This window comes from Calypte anna, chromosome 1 (genome assembly GCF_003957555.1).
Source record: "Calypte anna isolate BGI_N300 chromosome 1, bCalAnn1_v1.p, whole genome shotgun sequence".
In the NCBI taxonomy this organism is placed as follows: Eukaryota; Metazoa; Chordata; class Aves; order Apodiformes; family Trochilidae; genus Calypte; species Calypte anna.
Genome location: NC_044244.1, coordinates 170,654,952 through 170,670,612, shown reverse-complemented (window position 1 = coordinate 170,670,612; position 15,661 = coordinate 170,654,952). Strand labels below are relative to the sequence as shown.

General features: G+C 39.0%; 1 protein-coding gene across 1 annotated transcript in view; it reads left to right on the top strand.

Moving 5' to 3' along the window:
- The window catches only part of KPNA3 (karyopherin subunit alpha 3), a 52,447-nt gene that overhangs the window by 19,160 nt on the left and 17,626 nt on the right, over nucleotides 1-15,661 (top strand). The window contains exons 2-6 of the mRNA XM_030445234.1: nucleotides 1,752-1,796; nucleotides 13,412-13,501; nucleotides 13,711-13,740; nucleotides 13,834-13,886; nucleotides 13,977-14,072. Of these exons, the coding sequence (XP_030301094.1) occupies nucleotides 1,752-1,796; nucleotides 13,412-13,501; nucleotides 13,711-13,740; nucleotides 13,834-13,886; nucleotides 13,977-14,072 (314 nt within the window). The remainder of the gene's footprint in view (nucleotides 1-1,751; nucleotides 1,797-13,411; nucleotides 13,502-13,710; nucleotides 13,741-13,833; nucleotides 13,887-13,976; nucleotides 14,073-15,661) is intronic.

The window sequence follows — 15,661 nt, the reverse complement described above, 5'->3', positions numbered from 1 at the left end:
ATTTAAGAAAAGTGGTAATAAATATTAGATTTCAGAGCAGAGTGGAGAGGGAAGGTGGAAGGGTAGCTTCCCTTGCTGCAAAGGGAAGGGAAGAGAAGGACTTTTTGACTTCTAGAACTTGAATGATCAAGAGAAGGAACTTCTGTAGCAGAAATCTAAGACAGCCTTGTCTAACTACATTTCTTCCATTGAAATGCAGAGTTATCCTGGGGAAGAAGTATTAAAAGACATTTTTAGGCTTTTAAGTGCCTTTAAATGTGATGCAGTTTTCAAGATCATTCAAATATGAAATTGTAACATAGCAAGAAACCTGAATGACAGATCTTGCTAGTTACATGAAACGACTTCTTTGGTTCTTTGTCTATTCCGTACGTACCCAATGCCATCCCCTTCCCCAGCAATCCAGTCTTATCATACTTATATTAGTAGAATAATTAGGGAGGAAAAAAAGTGCAGTTCTGATAGATGCTGTAGTGCTAGTGTCTTATTGTAATGAAGACTTGCTCTTTTTGCAGTAGTATAGTTTATGCTTGTAGATGTAAAAGGAGAATTATATCTGTGATTACTTGAGCCAATTTGTTTATTAAGCAGTGGACAGGAAGACGAGGCTTCCTTACTCTCAAGTCAACCTAAAATAGTTAAATGAACACTGCTATGCAAACTAGTTGAGAACAGTGAAGCTAAGAAAATGTTCTAAGCACTGAAGATACATCCTGTATAGATTCATGGTGTGAAGTCTGCTCATTTAATTTACCCGTGTTGGAGCTTTAGCATGTTTGGTATTTCCTCCAATGGATGATGGGGAATGTTGGTGTTTTCTTTGTACTGCTGATATTCACTGATACTTCTTAGCTTAGGGAAGTTATTTGCCCTATCTCATAAGGAACATGATAGTATCAGTGAAGGTCAATAGCAAAGACAGGATATATAAAGTATTTTAAAAGGTTAATTTTAGTTAGTGTGGGTGATCTTTCTAGGCTGCCAGTGATCCTCCATTCCTGATTTTCTCTGAATTGCATTCTGATGGTACATGTTATTTCCCACTGATTGTAAAATGAACCTGGGGAGGTGGCCTTCACTAGGCTAAAATTGTTCTTACTCAATCTTTTGATCTCCTTTTGGTAAGTTGTAGGAAATGTGCCCTGAGTGTCCAGTATCTTTAATGAGCTGAGTTATTCACAGGCTGGTTTTCCTTTACAGTGCTCAGGCTATAGATCCTAAGTAAACTCAGTGCCACTGTACTGCTTTGTTTCCGTTTGCTGCAAGCCTAATCTGCCCTGTTTGCATCAAGCTCAGCAATCTATCATTCAGGGTTGATTTTGGCCAGATAGCTGGCACAGGTTACGTGTCTAGGTTGTGAATGTGAGACTGTCTAACCTGTATTTACTGCTGCTTTTGGTGTGCATATATTAATCCCAATGAAATTCTGTGGGATGGTCTATGTTTTCTGGCTTTGGGATAGTGACTGTGGTTTAGGATAAAGCTTTCTGTAAGGTGTATAATCTTAAAAAAAAAAAAAAAAAGCCAACCCCAAATCAAACAACCAAAACAACACACAGACACACACACCACCCCCAAAAAACTAAACAGCACAAAAATACTTCTGCATCTTGCTCGTAAATACTGAGTTAGAAATTATGCATGCTGTTTTCCCTACCTTTTGATAAATAACTTTTGACAGAAAAGCGACTCTTTTGAAACCAGAGAACTCTTTTGTTTACATACAAATAATTGTTGTTTTTTATTTACAGACTATGAGAAGACACAGAAATGAAGTTACAATTGAATTGCGAAAGGTGAGTCTGCTTTTGTTTTTGTTTTCATCATCTAGTTTACTTAGCTAATAATGATCCTGGTATCTTAGCTAAATATTTTGCCATACCTTTTGCTTTATGGCTCCAAACTTATATAGAAGAGTTGTAAATCTGTAAATTACTAACTGCAGATTCTAATGTTAAGTTTGCTCTCAGACTCCTTATGCTCAGTACAGTAGAACAGCACTGCTTTACTCCAGTGTATTGGTTGGAAATAATCCATATTCAGTTTCTGCACCAGTTCTTATGTCATTACAGTGAAGCTGTTCCAATGTTTAAAGTCTCCAAATGGGAAGAGTTCTAGCATTTAGAAAGTATGTTTCTTTTCTGGAAATTAGGGCTTCTGTACTGTACAGGAAGTTAATTTTTTAGGGTCAGATTTTGGATATATTGGTTAAATACCAGTATATGCAGGACGATCATGATCCTGAGAGGTGACTGAGTTCAGTGTGCTGCTAGAAACACAGGATTTGTTACAGCCTTGTCATTCATAACACTTCCAACAACCTTTCTAGGCACTGTAAAGTCTTGCTTGCTTTCACAAGCTAAACTACTCTTTGGCTGTGTGTGTAAAGAGAAGGACTAAACTTTTGTCTGCCTTTGGGTTACCTTCAATGTATTTGAGTAGAGTTATTGGCTTTATCCTTTTGAGGCAAATTCAGTTATTCACCCTTTTACCCATTTCCTAGATTTGAATTGTTGCTGCTTCTCAGATCCAAATTGCCTGTATCTTTCTGGAAGTGTGGAAGTCTTGAAGGGTGTGGGCCACAGCTGAGGTTCAAATGGCATGCTGAGGAACAATTCTTAATACAATATTCTTATTTATATTTGAGTATGTTGTTGACTTGCACTCAGTCTCTGATCTGTTGTATCCTTCAGACACTTCCTACTGTACCACAGGAGTAGTAGAAAGCAGGAGTAGTTACTTATATTCTCTGTTTGCATAGTTAAATAACTGCAGAAATTTTAACATGATTGCTTCTTGTCTCCTGAATTGCATCTGCATTTTCCATGTGAATGCACATTCATTTCCATTCCCCAGTATGCTTCAAGATTTTCATGCCTTGGTATCATCCATGTTTTGTAGTATTTTTGATAATGACTTGGTGGAAGTTCATGCTGTTGATATTCTATATGTAGTACAAACTCCTGGGTCTCCCATTTGATGCCTATCTAATCTGTCAGATGAATCATTGACAGTGGGGGTTACTTAGGAGTTCACACCTACCCAATTTCTTCTAATTTTTTATTTCATTATTTGCAAACATGAGAGAGAACACAAAAGCTCTGCTAAAACCAAGGCGAAGGGTTTGTAAATAACAGTTGTTGATAGAAATTAGCTTGACTTGTTTTTCAGAAATTTTGTCTGCACTTGTCACCTGATTGTGTAGGAGCTACCAAAATCCTGTGCAAGTATTTTCATGCCTTCCTTCTGCTGTTCTTAAAAAAAGACTTTTTCTATTTTCAGGTGTTATTTTAAAAAATCTATATCTCATTACAGTATCTAAAATAAGTATTTGTAAGATTCATCTTGAGACTATAAGAATTAGTTGAAGGCACCTAATTGGATCCAGGTGACTGGGAAAAAAAACCCAACCTAATACTTACGTGAGTATGATGTGTTATCTATTGATGTGTCATCATTGCTCTTAGAAGCAGAGATCAGATTAGGAAAGCAAAGGCACAGAGAGAACTAGATCTGGCAGGCTAAGGACAACAGGAAAAATTTCTATAGATAAGAGGAAGAGTAGGGAAATGTGGGCACACTCCAAAAGGCAACAGGAGATCTTGGTCACCCAAGATGTAGAGAAAGCTGAGGTACTCAATGACTACTTTGCCTCCATCTTCACTGGCAAGGACTCCGGTCACACTCTCCATGTTGCAGAAGCCAAAGGCAGGGACTGGGAAAAGGAAGATGAAAAGCAGGTAGATTAGATCATCATCACTGTAGATGAAGAGCAGGTTTGAGACCACCTAAAGAACCTGAAGGTGAACAAGTCCTTGGGCCTGATGGGATTCACCCACGGCTCCTGAAAGAACTGGCGGGTGAAGTTGCAAAGCCACTGTCCATTGTATTTGAAAAGTCATGGCAGTCTGGTGAAGTTCCTGCTGACTGGAAAAGGGGAAGCATAACCCCTATTTTCAAAAATGGACAAAAAGAAGACACAGGGAACTCCAAGGCAGTCAGTTTCACCTCTCTGCCTGGCAAGATCATGGAGCAGATCCTCCTGAAGGCTCTGCTAAGGCAAGCAGATAACAAAGAGGTGGTTGGTGACAGCCAACACGGCTTCACTAAGGGCAAGTCCTGCCTGACTGATTTGGTGGCCTTTTACAATGGGGTCACAGCCTCAAGGGACAAATGCAGAACAACAGATGTCATCTACCTGGACCTGTGCAAAGCATTTGACACTTTCCCACTTGACATTGTGATCTCTAAAGTGGAATGATATGGATTTGGTGGATGGACCACTGGATAAAGAGCTGGCTGAGTGGTCACACCCAGAGCTGTGATCAGTGTCTCAGTGTCCAAATGGAGATGTGTGATGAGTGGTGTTCCCCAAGGGTCAGTACTCAGACCAGTGCTGTTTAACATCTTTGTCAGAGACACGGACAGTGGAATTGAATGCACCCTCAGCAAGTTTGCTGACAACACCAAACTGTGTGGTGAAGTCAACATTGTAGATGGAAGGGATGGCATCCAGAGGGACCTTGACAGGCTTGAGAAGTGGGCTTGTGCAAACTGCGTGAAGTTCAGCAAGGTCAAGTGCAAGGTTCTGCACCTGGGTTGAGGCAATACCAGGCATGAATACAGGTTGGGAGAAGGATTGTGGACAGCTCTGAGGAGAAGGACTTGGGGGTGCTGGTGAACCAGAAGCTCAACGTGAGCAATCAGTGTGTGCCTGCAGCCCAGAAAGCCAAGCGAGTCTTGGGGTGCATCAAAAGCAGCACAGACAGCAGTCAAAGGAGGTGAATCTCCCCCTCTGCTCTGCACTTGTGAGACCCCCCCTAGAGTACTGTGTCCAGTTCTGGAGTCCTCAGCATAAGAAGGACATGGAGGTCCTGGAATGAGTCCAGAAGAGAGCCACTAAAATGATCAGAGAGCTGGAGAACCAGCCCTGTGAAGAAAGGCTGAGGAAGTTGAGGTTGTTCAGCCTGGAGAAAAGGAGGCTCTGAGGTGACCCTATAGCAACCTTCCAATATCTGAAGAGGGCCTACAAGAAATACAGGGTAGGGGCTTTTACATGGGTGTGGTGAAATGGTTTCAGGCTTGAGGAGGGGAGATTTAGGTTAGACATTAGGAAGAAATTCTTTATTTTGCAAGTAGTGAGACACTGGCACAGGTTGCCCAAGGAAGTTGTGGCTGCCCCCTCCCTGGAAGTGTTCAAGGCTAGGTTGGATGGGACCTTGAGCAGCCTGGTCTGGTGGAAGATGTCTCTGCCCATGCATGGGGGTTTGAACTAGGTGATCTTTAAGGTCCTCTCCTAGCCATTCTATGGTTCTATGATGATTCTATAAATTGTTTGATGCTTTCATGTTTTCCTAACCAAAGAAACTGTCTGAAGATGTTTTAATGTTTTGTGTGGCTTAAGTGAGGTATGGCCTCATCAGTACTGGCAGATGACCAAGGTGTGGATAAATCTGCTTTCATATCAAGTGGCAGGTACCAAGTGAAAAATGAAATAAGCCAGTTTTTGCTTAAAATGAGATTCAAGTAATGAATGTTGGTATATGAGTTACCTGCAGTTGAAGTTTATTTTATGTTGGTGTGTTAGAAGTCTTTGCTCAAACTGACAGTGTGACTGAAATCTGTACTGGGAAGAGTTATTCATGGGACTGGGGCAACCTGTGCCTGCTAGCAAAACAAAACTGTAAAAGATGGCTTAGCTAATGCAGCATATCCTCATACATCCAGTTAAATTAAGACTGCATGCAGTAATTGCAGTGGAGTCTTTGGAGAGACCTTTACAGTGCAAAGTGAGAATTTTTAATTTAATTCTCGTAATTGGTTTTTTATAATGGGTTTCAGTTTTAAGGACGTTTTATTACAGAAGCATGGTGGGGAGCAAGTCACAGGCTTAAGACAAGGCAATAGATTGGTTTGGGTGGAAGGAATCTTGAATGTGCCAATAATACATGTATGAAAATGAAGAGGAAGCATCTGAGCTGCTAGTGACTTTTCACTGAAAGCTGCACATGCAAACATCAGTTACATATGTAGAGCACCCTGTGCACTTGGGTGTAGGTCAGACTGTAAATCCAGAGCAAACAGCAGCTGCAGAGCTCTTAAATGTAGGGAATTGTGTTCTTTGGAGTGTTTGCTGAACATCTTCCACTGCAGAGACCAGAAGAAACCTGCTTTATTGAGAGATTCCACCTCTGTCAGTTGTTTGCAGCAACTGAACTGACAGTGGTGGCAAACTGGTTTGCTGTGGGAACTCTGTAGCAGATAAGAGGCCATTATTTCTGGTACAGAATTGGGACTGAAATGTAAAAGGAAATATTTTACTAAGCTCCAGCAGTGGAAAGGATAAGCTGTAGATATTGTTGCTTCATTCTTCACCTTTACAGCTAATAGTGCTACCCTAGCATAAGGATGCTAAATTCAGGAAATATCTGTGTTGGCATGACTTTAGTAATACACCACTGCCTCTTCAAAACTTAAAAAAAGGGATCTTTTCCCTTATTCCCAGCTATGCAGATGCTCAGTCTACACCTGTCTTTTGAAGAAAACAGGCAAACTGAGCATATTCTTGATCTGTGCAGTTGAAGCACTACATAGTCATTAGCCTGACTTTTCAGCCAACCTGTGTATAAATATTAAATGGTTGGATCTGATGAAGTTCTGTACATCTGTTCTATAAGCTAGAAAAAATCAAAAACCTCCCAGCTTTGAACAGTAGTAAACAACTTCTGCATGCATTAGTGTGAGGTGGTTATTCTTTTGAGAACACAGACATGAAGGTGCATTTGCAACACAGTCTGTTTCAAAATACATTATTTCCAGTATCTTTACACCACAGCTCTTACTCAGAAAAAAACTTTACTTATTTTCTTTTTGTTGTTGTTTGATTTGTGTTTGAATTGGTTTGGTAGCTTTTTTTTTCTTTCTTTCTTTCCCTATCACAATTTGATTAGGATTTAAGCTAACAAAGCTATCTTAGGCATAAAAGGGAGCAGTCATCTGGCTGAGGCATGGGTTGGCACTGGGAAACAGTCAGATGATACTCCTGATGGTCAGGTGCCTTTTCTGATTCCATATTAGCTTTGCTGAACATGTGTTTTATGCATTTTGGGAACAGACCTACTACACTTCTGAAAGTGTGGCAGTGTGTCTGACTATACTGATAGTGCAGCAATGGGCCAGAGAGCTTAGAAAGTAGCCAGCTCTCTTTCCCAGACAGGTGATGCCAGGTATGGTATTGGAGACTGTCTTGGGATTTAGAATTCAGACTCAGTGTGGTGTCTTGGCAAAGTCTGATTTAGAATGTTTATCACTTAATTTCAGCATCAGAGAGACCCAAAGGCTCCTACAGTAGCAACAGGGACCCTGAAATTAATTGGCTAATTTTGCTGATTACTTTCACTCCAAAGGGAAGTGGATGTGTGAGTAATGGTTAGGATTCAGTTTAAGGTTCCACACCTAAATAAAATCTGTAACTCCATTGTTGTGAGAAATCCTTTGGTTCTGGCTGCTTGGCTTTCTGTGAGAATTTGGGTCACTGTGCTTTAAGAAGGGTACCTCTTAGCCAGGTCAATGTTATTGGTCATTGAGTTAGATTCCATTCTGCAAAGGAAACCTTCAAACCTCAGCAGAAACAGAGGGTCCTTTTCTTTAAGGCATGCTAACAAACTGGAATTGTAAGAACTTCCAGGATCTCTTACAAAGTTTATTTTTCACTTTCATGGCAAACCTGGCTGCCTCCTAGATTTCATATACAGGAGTTCATGAAAGCTCTGGCTGTCAGTTAAGTATGATGTACAACAAAGCAATTACGTGTTAAACATGTGGTGGATTAAGGAGCCATGAGCATTGTCTTTTTTTCACCTGTTTGTGGCATACTGTACTTGTCCTTATCCTGATATTTCTTAGATAAGATTGCTTATGTCCACAGTAGATCCTAAATAAAGCTCTGAGCCTTGAGGAATGGAGTCTGTCTTCATCTGGTGGGAGACCTGTGGTGGGAAAAATCTTTTTTTGATTCTCAGAAAGTCTGAGAATGCAGAACAAAAAAAAGTCCACATTTTCAGGTTCAGGATGGTAAGACTCGGTTCAGTTATGCTCCATCTTTTCTGGCTCAGTGGGAATGTATAGCTTTTCATTCACTGTGAAGTACATTTTTAGGTGTAAGTACCAAATTCAAAGAAATACCTACAATCACAGGGAGACTGAAGCACTATTAGTATGATGTTGTTCTGGAGGTGTCCCTGTCCAGAGCACAAATTGTCTTGAAAGGCTCTTGGAGTGAAAAGGATATTCCCAGTATATTCTTCTAGAGACTTAGTTGAGAAGGGCTCTGAAGAAATGCCCTGGATGCTTACTTGAATCTATTTTGGGAAGAGCATGGTTTTACCTAACTTAACAGGTCTCAGTCTTTGCATGCTGTGCTTGGGGCAATTGGGCCACACACTTGGGTACCTGTATGTGTCCACTTATTTTTAGTCAACCAGCCCAATTTCTGAGAAAGGTGTGGACTAGCCAACAGAGCCTCTTGTCACAAAAGTGAGTTAGCAGACCTCAAATATAGAGATTCATCTTCTAACCCTGTTTCTGTAGGTAATCTCTTTATCTGTTTAGGGAACTAATTCTGATATCTGTGGTTTGTAGAGTTAGCAAATTGACCTGTTCTGCCTTTTTGCAGATTTACAGATTTTCCCTACGTGTTAATTAGAGTTCCAGGGCAGCAAGAATAGTCAAGTAATAGTCATTTCCAAAGACACTGAATTTTTCCCCAGATTCAAATCCATGTGTTAGAAATTCACTCAAGCTAAATAGCCCACCTAAGAAAACTTTTGTTAAGAGCATCTTCAGTAGAGGTTGTCAGAGCAGCCCTTTACTATGAGGTTGGAGTGGTAGAGTTTTTCTTCGTGATGGACCATGGCAGGTGCTCTCACCCCCCAAAACCAAAATTGGAGATGACATAGAAGTGAAACATGGAAGTTCAGCTCACTATGTCACAACAGTGGCAGCTTAAAAGGGATGCCCAGACAACCTGAATCTACCTCTGTCACTGGCCTGATCCTTTAGTCTTTCCTGGGATGTAAGAGCAGAGGAAGTTTCTCATGTTGAGATTTTCTTGAAGTTCTGTACTTAAATTTCATGCCAAAAGAATTTCTTCCCACTAGCTGCTGAGTTCCTAACCCTTTCACCTGAAGAAGTATTTTGTAATGGTGTTTATTACCTGAGGGCATAGATTTTCTTGTTTGTTTGTTTTTCCTTTTGATCTTTAAGCTTCCCAATAAATACACACTCTTCATAGAGTTTCCCCAAGTGTCAGATTCTGCAAAGCATGTATAAATTTGTATTTATCACCTTTCCCAGCTCCATTAGAATATCCTATTGACAGTGCCCTATAGTAGTACTAAGTTAAATAAAGCACACAGCTTGATAGACATCCTCTTTGCCTACAAGGATTCCTTTTCTGCTAGTCATGTTTTCTTTGAAAGTTGTTTGCATTGATAAGCATTTTTTAAAATCCTGTGGCAACCTTCCAAGAAGATAAACAAGTATCAGGATCTGCAGTATTTGTATATTTACTGTTCAGGCAGCCTGACCTTCCCACCATCAGTGAAGCAAACAATGCCTTTCTGTCATCAGATCTTAACAAATCATCACATTGGACAAAAAAGTGCACTCATTCTGTTGTTCCTAACCATTTGCAATTTTTGCTTGGTGTGTGTCCACATACCTTTTATTTGTACAGAAACTCTGTAGACTGCTGTAATGGGATCTCTACCAAAATGTTGACACTTTTATCACCAGCAGTCCTGCTGTTTGTAAGCATTTAGGCTTTGTGGCACATGGTTCAGCCAGTGGTTGAGGATCTTTCCTTTTGAAGGAGAGCTACCTAGTGCTGTTGCTGACAATGTCTTACCCTTCACCATGTATTCCAGTCTGATGCTTCTTCCTTTGAAAGTTGCTCTCTCAGCAGGTTTTGGACAGGACAGCTGTATTTCAGGTATACTCGTTTGTCTGCATTTTCACCACAGGACCCAGCAGAAGATGTGAAAACTTTTAAATTTTTCACAGTATAACAAAACACGAGCATTTTAAGGTCATACTAAGCTGCAAATCCTGTCCTGTTGCCTTATGCAGAGAAGTGAGTGGTATAGGAAATAACAGTGTACAGTGGTTTAGCTGTCCAGGAGTTGGATGCTTTTGCAAATGGGAAGAGCTGTTTCAAATAGTCTTTGATCAACTTTTTAGCACGAGAAGATTCCATTTTGACTGTATAAGAAATGCTAATAAGAATAGCTTTTAGTAAGAGGTTTTTATTGCTTCTCAATAAGCACTAGCCTCTATGCTTCAGGCTGCTGTGGAAGGTCCCCTGTGTTAGATGTTTTTCTCAGTTGTTTTCCAGCCCAGCCATCTGCAGGCAGTAAGTATCTACAGGGACATTCTTGCTTGTTCTTACTTTTCCTGGTTAAAGTATTTTTTTTTTCTGCTCGTTACACCATATGACTTGACAACCTGGAGTTCTTGCCTACATTTGCAGAAATTCTACCATCAACCTGCAGTTTGTTATGTCCTGTGAAGTTCACCTCTCTCTCCTAAAGAATTTAGAATATCTTGGCATTTGAATGTATATGCTTGCTCATACCTATTTTGGTTAACATTAGGAAGCATTCTCTCAGGCATACTCATGATGCCAAAGGAGTTGGATAGTTGTGTATACAGTTGTAAAAGGCTCTCTGAGGTGCTGTTAGCTTGCTGGAACAGGAGGGAGCTAGGCTGTTTGTTAGCTCAGTTATGGTGTATCTTACAGCCATCTTTAGTGTGCAACTACAAATGGAAAGGTTTTTCAGTGTTACTCAATCCTACTGGGCTACTATTCCTAGTTAGTTTGATACAGTGTTCCTCTTGTCAAGAGAGTATCCCTAGGTGGAATATAAACAGAGATTAAATGTGTTTGATGTGCCACAGTTTGAAGTGCTATTCCTTTGTAACCAGCTTCGCCATTGTTGTTACCACCTTCACCATGCTATCTCCATACCTGATAGGAGCAGAACAACTAGTTTAGACCACATGGCATGCTGCTGCTACTTGACCAGTCCTTCAGTGTCTGTTCATCCAGGTAAATGGAGTTTTATGAGGAGTACCATTTGTACATACCCCCTGCATCACTGTAGGTATGGACAATTGCTTGAAGGAAAGAGGCAAGTTACTTTCTCTTACTGTTTTTCAGTACCTTTGTGTTTATTTACAAGCTGTCTTCCTTTTCTCTTTGTCTAAGGCCCTGAAGGATTTTGAGGGAATTGGAAGAACTTAAAAATAAGAGTTCATCACCAGTTCTGTGGCCACAAGCAGAGAGAATGTGTGCATGCCCCTCTAAATACTTAAGCAAATTATTTAAACTAACAGTACTTGCACAGAAGCATGCTCACTATGAATAAACATGAAATGTGTATCAAATAATTCTTACAGGCAGGTAGTCTTTATTAAGTTCTTCATGTGAAGTGACATGGAATAAGCCAGTGCTTTGTCCACTGTCACGCTCTAGACTTACAGCCTGGTGTTTGTGTGGGAGGTGATTTTCCAGCTGTTTGGCTGCTGAAGGCCATGCAGTTCATTCCTACCATTCTGTGAGGTTGGTGTTCAGTCACCCACAGTGTGACTCTTGCTTTGTTCCAGTTATATTCTCTGTGTTGGAATGGGGGAGGTTTGGATTAGCTGTGTTCCAAAGGTCCCTTTTAATCCAAACCATTCTGGGATTCACTGCTGTATTCCAGCCACTGCCACCCTGGTGTTTCAGGAGGATCTCAAGATACATCTTCATCCTTGTGTTCTGGGGGAATTGAATACTGCAGTCATTACATTACCCCCAAGTAGAGGCAAAACCCTGACACAAACTTGTCACTGGAGATGATGTAGCTGTGTATGTCTACTCTTTCTGAGTAGATGCCATCCATTTAGGGTCAACACAGTTGTGAAGATCTTGGTCTTGTTTAGGTTTCCATATACAACAGTAGTGAAGTAAAATGACTTAAAATGTCTCCTGCATACCCCTGTTTTTTTGGAGGGATTTCAGGCAAATGCTAGGGTTTACTGCTTCCTTCTGTCCAAAACCACAACAAAATACCTTTAGTGTTTAGCTGAATGAATGTGATCCCATGTGCTGGTTTCTGTACTTGGACTTGGTAAAAATTAAACTATGCTAAGTTTGTGGAGTGTTGTCTTCTGCATTAAAGGGCTATTTAATTCTGGTGCTTGTTTGTTGTTTTAATATTCTGTTATGTGAAAAAAAAGTAAATCTTAATGTATTGCTTGAGAAACTTTCAAAGGGAGGCATGAAAAAGTTGTTTTCAATTCTTTTTTAAATATCTAAAAACTAAGCAAGTCCCAGAAATTTTGGACCTGAGGTTGCTGGTTTTTCTTACATAAAATACCAGGGACTCCTTCAAAGCATGGTTCTCTTTGGAAGTTTTTTTATGCATTACAAGCAAAGCATGATACAATTTCTGAGAAGCTGGCATTTCCTTGACAGTATAAGACATTTTAGGAATTACAGCTGTTATACCTTTTCATTGTTTTGCTTCTTTAGAGATTGGAATCTTAATGCACTTTTTTTTTTTCTAAAAAGCAGCAAACACAAAAAGGTGTTCAGATACACATGCTTGCATCATTATCTTCTATTGCCCCTTCTGTCTGTGGTTGTACCTCTAGACATCATAGCGAAGAAAAGATGGTCTAAAATTCAGAAAAGACTGCTTCATACTTTTGGACTAATACTTTGAAGACATTTTAAGTTAGTAAAAAAAATACATTTGTATACGGTTACAATTGATTGTTTGGTTATTTTTAAAATAGGGCGTTAAGTGTTCGGTTATTCTAATTAAGCAAGATGAAAATTAAAATGGTTACTTTACCACTGAAAATATAACTTTTTTTCTACAGTAATTCCTTAAAGGAACTAAGTCTGGGAAATGCTCTGCTGGAAGTCAAAAAATAGGCTAACAATGTCAGCAAGACATAGTGTCAGCATACAGAGAGCTCGATACTCTACACACAAGGTGTAACCATGTACATGTAACCAGGAACTTTGAAGTAGGTTGATCTGAAAACTAATCTTACACTGGAAAATAATCCAGTTATGCATGGCTAAACGTTAATGGCATGCAGATCTGTGTGTGGAAATGTTAGGAAATTGACCCCCAAACCACAATTTTTATTTCAGTCAAATGTCATTGATTATCCTAGTTCTGACTGTGATTAGCAAGCTGCTAGTTTCTTATAGCTGAAATACTGTAACTTCTGTTTGCAATTACAAATGTCTTTATGAAAGCAATCTTACCTAACTTTTCTTTTGAAAGGGGCCATTATATCATCACCCTGTACTAATAAGCATTAAGGGCTTTTATTTTTCATCATTTCTTTACAGAACAAAAGAGATGAACATCTTTTGAAAAAAAGAAATGTTCCCCAAGAAGAAAGTTTAGAAGATTCTGATGTTGATGCTGACTTCAAAGCAGTAAGTTCCTTGATTTGAGAGTAATTTTTATAGCTTTGGTGTTGTCTCAAAACAATTTATACTGCTTTTACTTTAACACTAGAAGTCTTGCAGTTATTTGAAACCAAAATTATGAACTGCTGCACTGTTAAAATTAGTTTGATTGTATTAAATGTTTTAAAAGAATTTAATTTAGCAATGAAATTAATAAAACTCTTTTTCTTTTCAAGCAAAATGTAACACTAGAAGCTATTCTGCAGGTATGTTACACTCAACTATTTTTTTATTAAAAGTACGTGGTCTATACTTTTTGGTTTTTACTGGTTTGTTGTTTGTTTCATTGTTTTTTTCAGAATGCCACAAGTGACAACCCAGTCATCCAACTGAGTGCTGTCCAAGCTGCAAGGTAAAATATAAACAAAGGCACAGAAATTTATTTCCTATGCATTTTTCATAATGACAGTTACTTATTTTACTTTTATGTTTAATTTCACAGAAAACTCCTTTCCAGTGACAGAAATCCACCTATTGATGATTTAATAAAATCAGGAATTTTACCAATTCTGGTAAAATGCCTAGAAAGGGATGATAAGTAAGTATATTTTTTTTTAATTTTCGCCTTTGCTAAAATCTGCATACAGAAAACCATCTGATTGTCTCAGATGACACTGAGGATTCATAAAATTGCACAATCTAACACAGTGGATCATGTTCTGTGATGATGAACAATACATTTTCCAGGAGTATTTATTCTGCCACTGAAATGTCATTTTGGTTTTTAGAGCTTGCATGAGTATATCCAGCTCATGAAGAAAACCTTACCAAATTCCTCATTGGTTTTGAGTGTTTCAGATTTTTTAAACTATTTTTAAGAAGCTTGGCTCAGGCTTACTGTGTGCATGTGTGAAGTCAGAGAGCCTGCCTTTTTGTGAACACTTCTATTCTCTTTGCCAAAAATACACTTGTCTTTTTCATTAAAGTTATTAGCTGAAGTTTCTGGGTTCTTTAGTTCTCACTGCAAGGTGGGTTTCCATCTGACTCCGTGCTGCTCCCTGACATGATGGTACAACACAGTGAGCATTCTCTTCAGCAAAGAAGTCAGAGAATATTGAGTATGTGGTTTCAAGAATTAATGGCATGTAAGAAAAATGCCATATTCCACAAGCTGTGAGCCCCTTATTTGGATAGATGGGAATTAACTCATTTGAGGTAAATGCTTTAGCCTATCTTTAGTCTTAGACAGCCATAACTGTGTTTACATTATTTCCATTTTCAAGGTTATTACCACAGCCGTCAGGGCTAGAAACATTAAAAAATGCAAATTGGCATTTTGGGTATAATTTGATAGTTGCCAAACCAGGAAGCACGAGTAGGTTTGTACCTTGTTTAACAAAGCAGTTGCTTAGAAGGCAGCTGGCAATATTGTTGAAATCAGGATAGCCTCTTAAAATGGGTCATGAATGCCTTTCTGTTCTAAAAGTGGTTCAGTGCTGTGAAAATTATTTTACTTTGAATTTTCTGTCTAGTTTTTGTATGATTTACCGTTGTAAATGTTAAACAAGCTTTTTGAAATTGAAATCAGCATTTTCTGAAGCAGTCCTTTTAATTGTGATTGCTGTATTGTATACCTACTAGGGGTAAATTCTGCAAAGACTTTGTATAACATTGTTGAAGCTTTGTTATGTTACAACTCAAAGCTTATCACAAGATGAAGAAAAGAAGGACCAGCCTGAAACTAGAATTTTAATGCATTTGAACTTAGAATGTAAATGCTTATACATACCTGCTGACATGTACTATTTGTTTTTTAAAATCCTTACTTACACATCATAGGCCCTCCTATTTAATTCTTTTCCAATCCCATCCCAAATAAAACCTTAAAATGCTTTGGAAACTAATGTGCAGGAAGAAAAGCATAAAGGAAGCAGGTGTTATTGCTAAATATAAAATGTAATTGATAAAGACCCAAAAAAAAGTGGAAATTAAGAATACCTCACAGCAAATATTCTCCCTTCCAAAGCCAGACTACTTGGTGATATATTCACCACCAAAAGCTGTAAACTCTTTTATAGCTTTTAGAACTCTTAACCTTTAGCATTTGCTTGAAAACAGTTTTCATGTAAACTGTTTCACTAAACTGCTGTTGGCATAAGCAACAGTTGACAGATGTCTTGGGAGAGA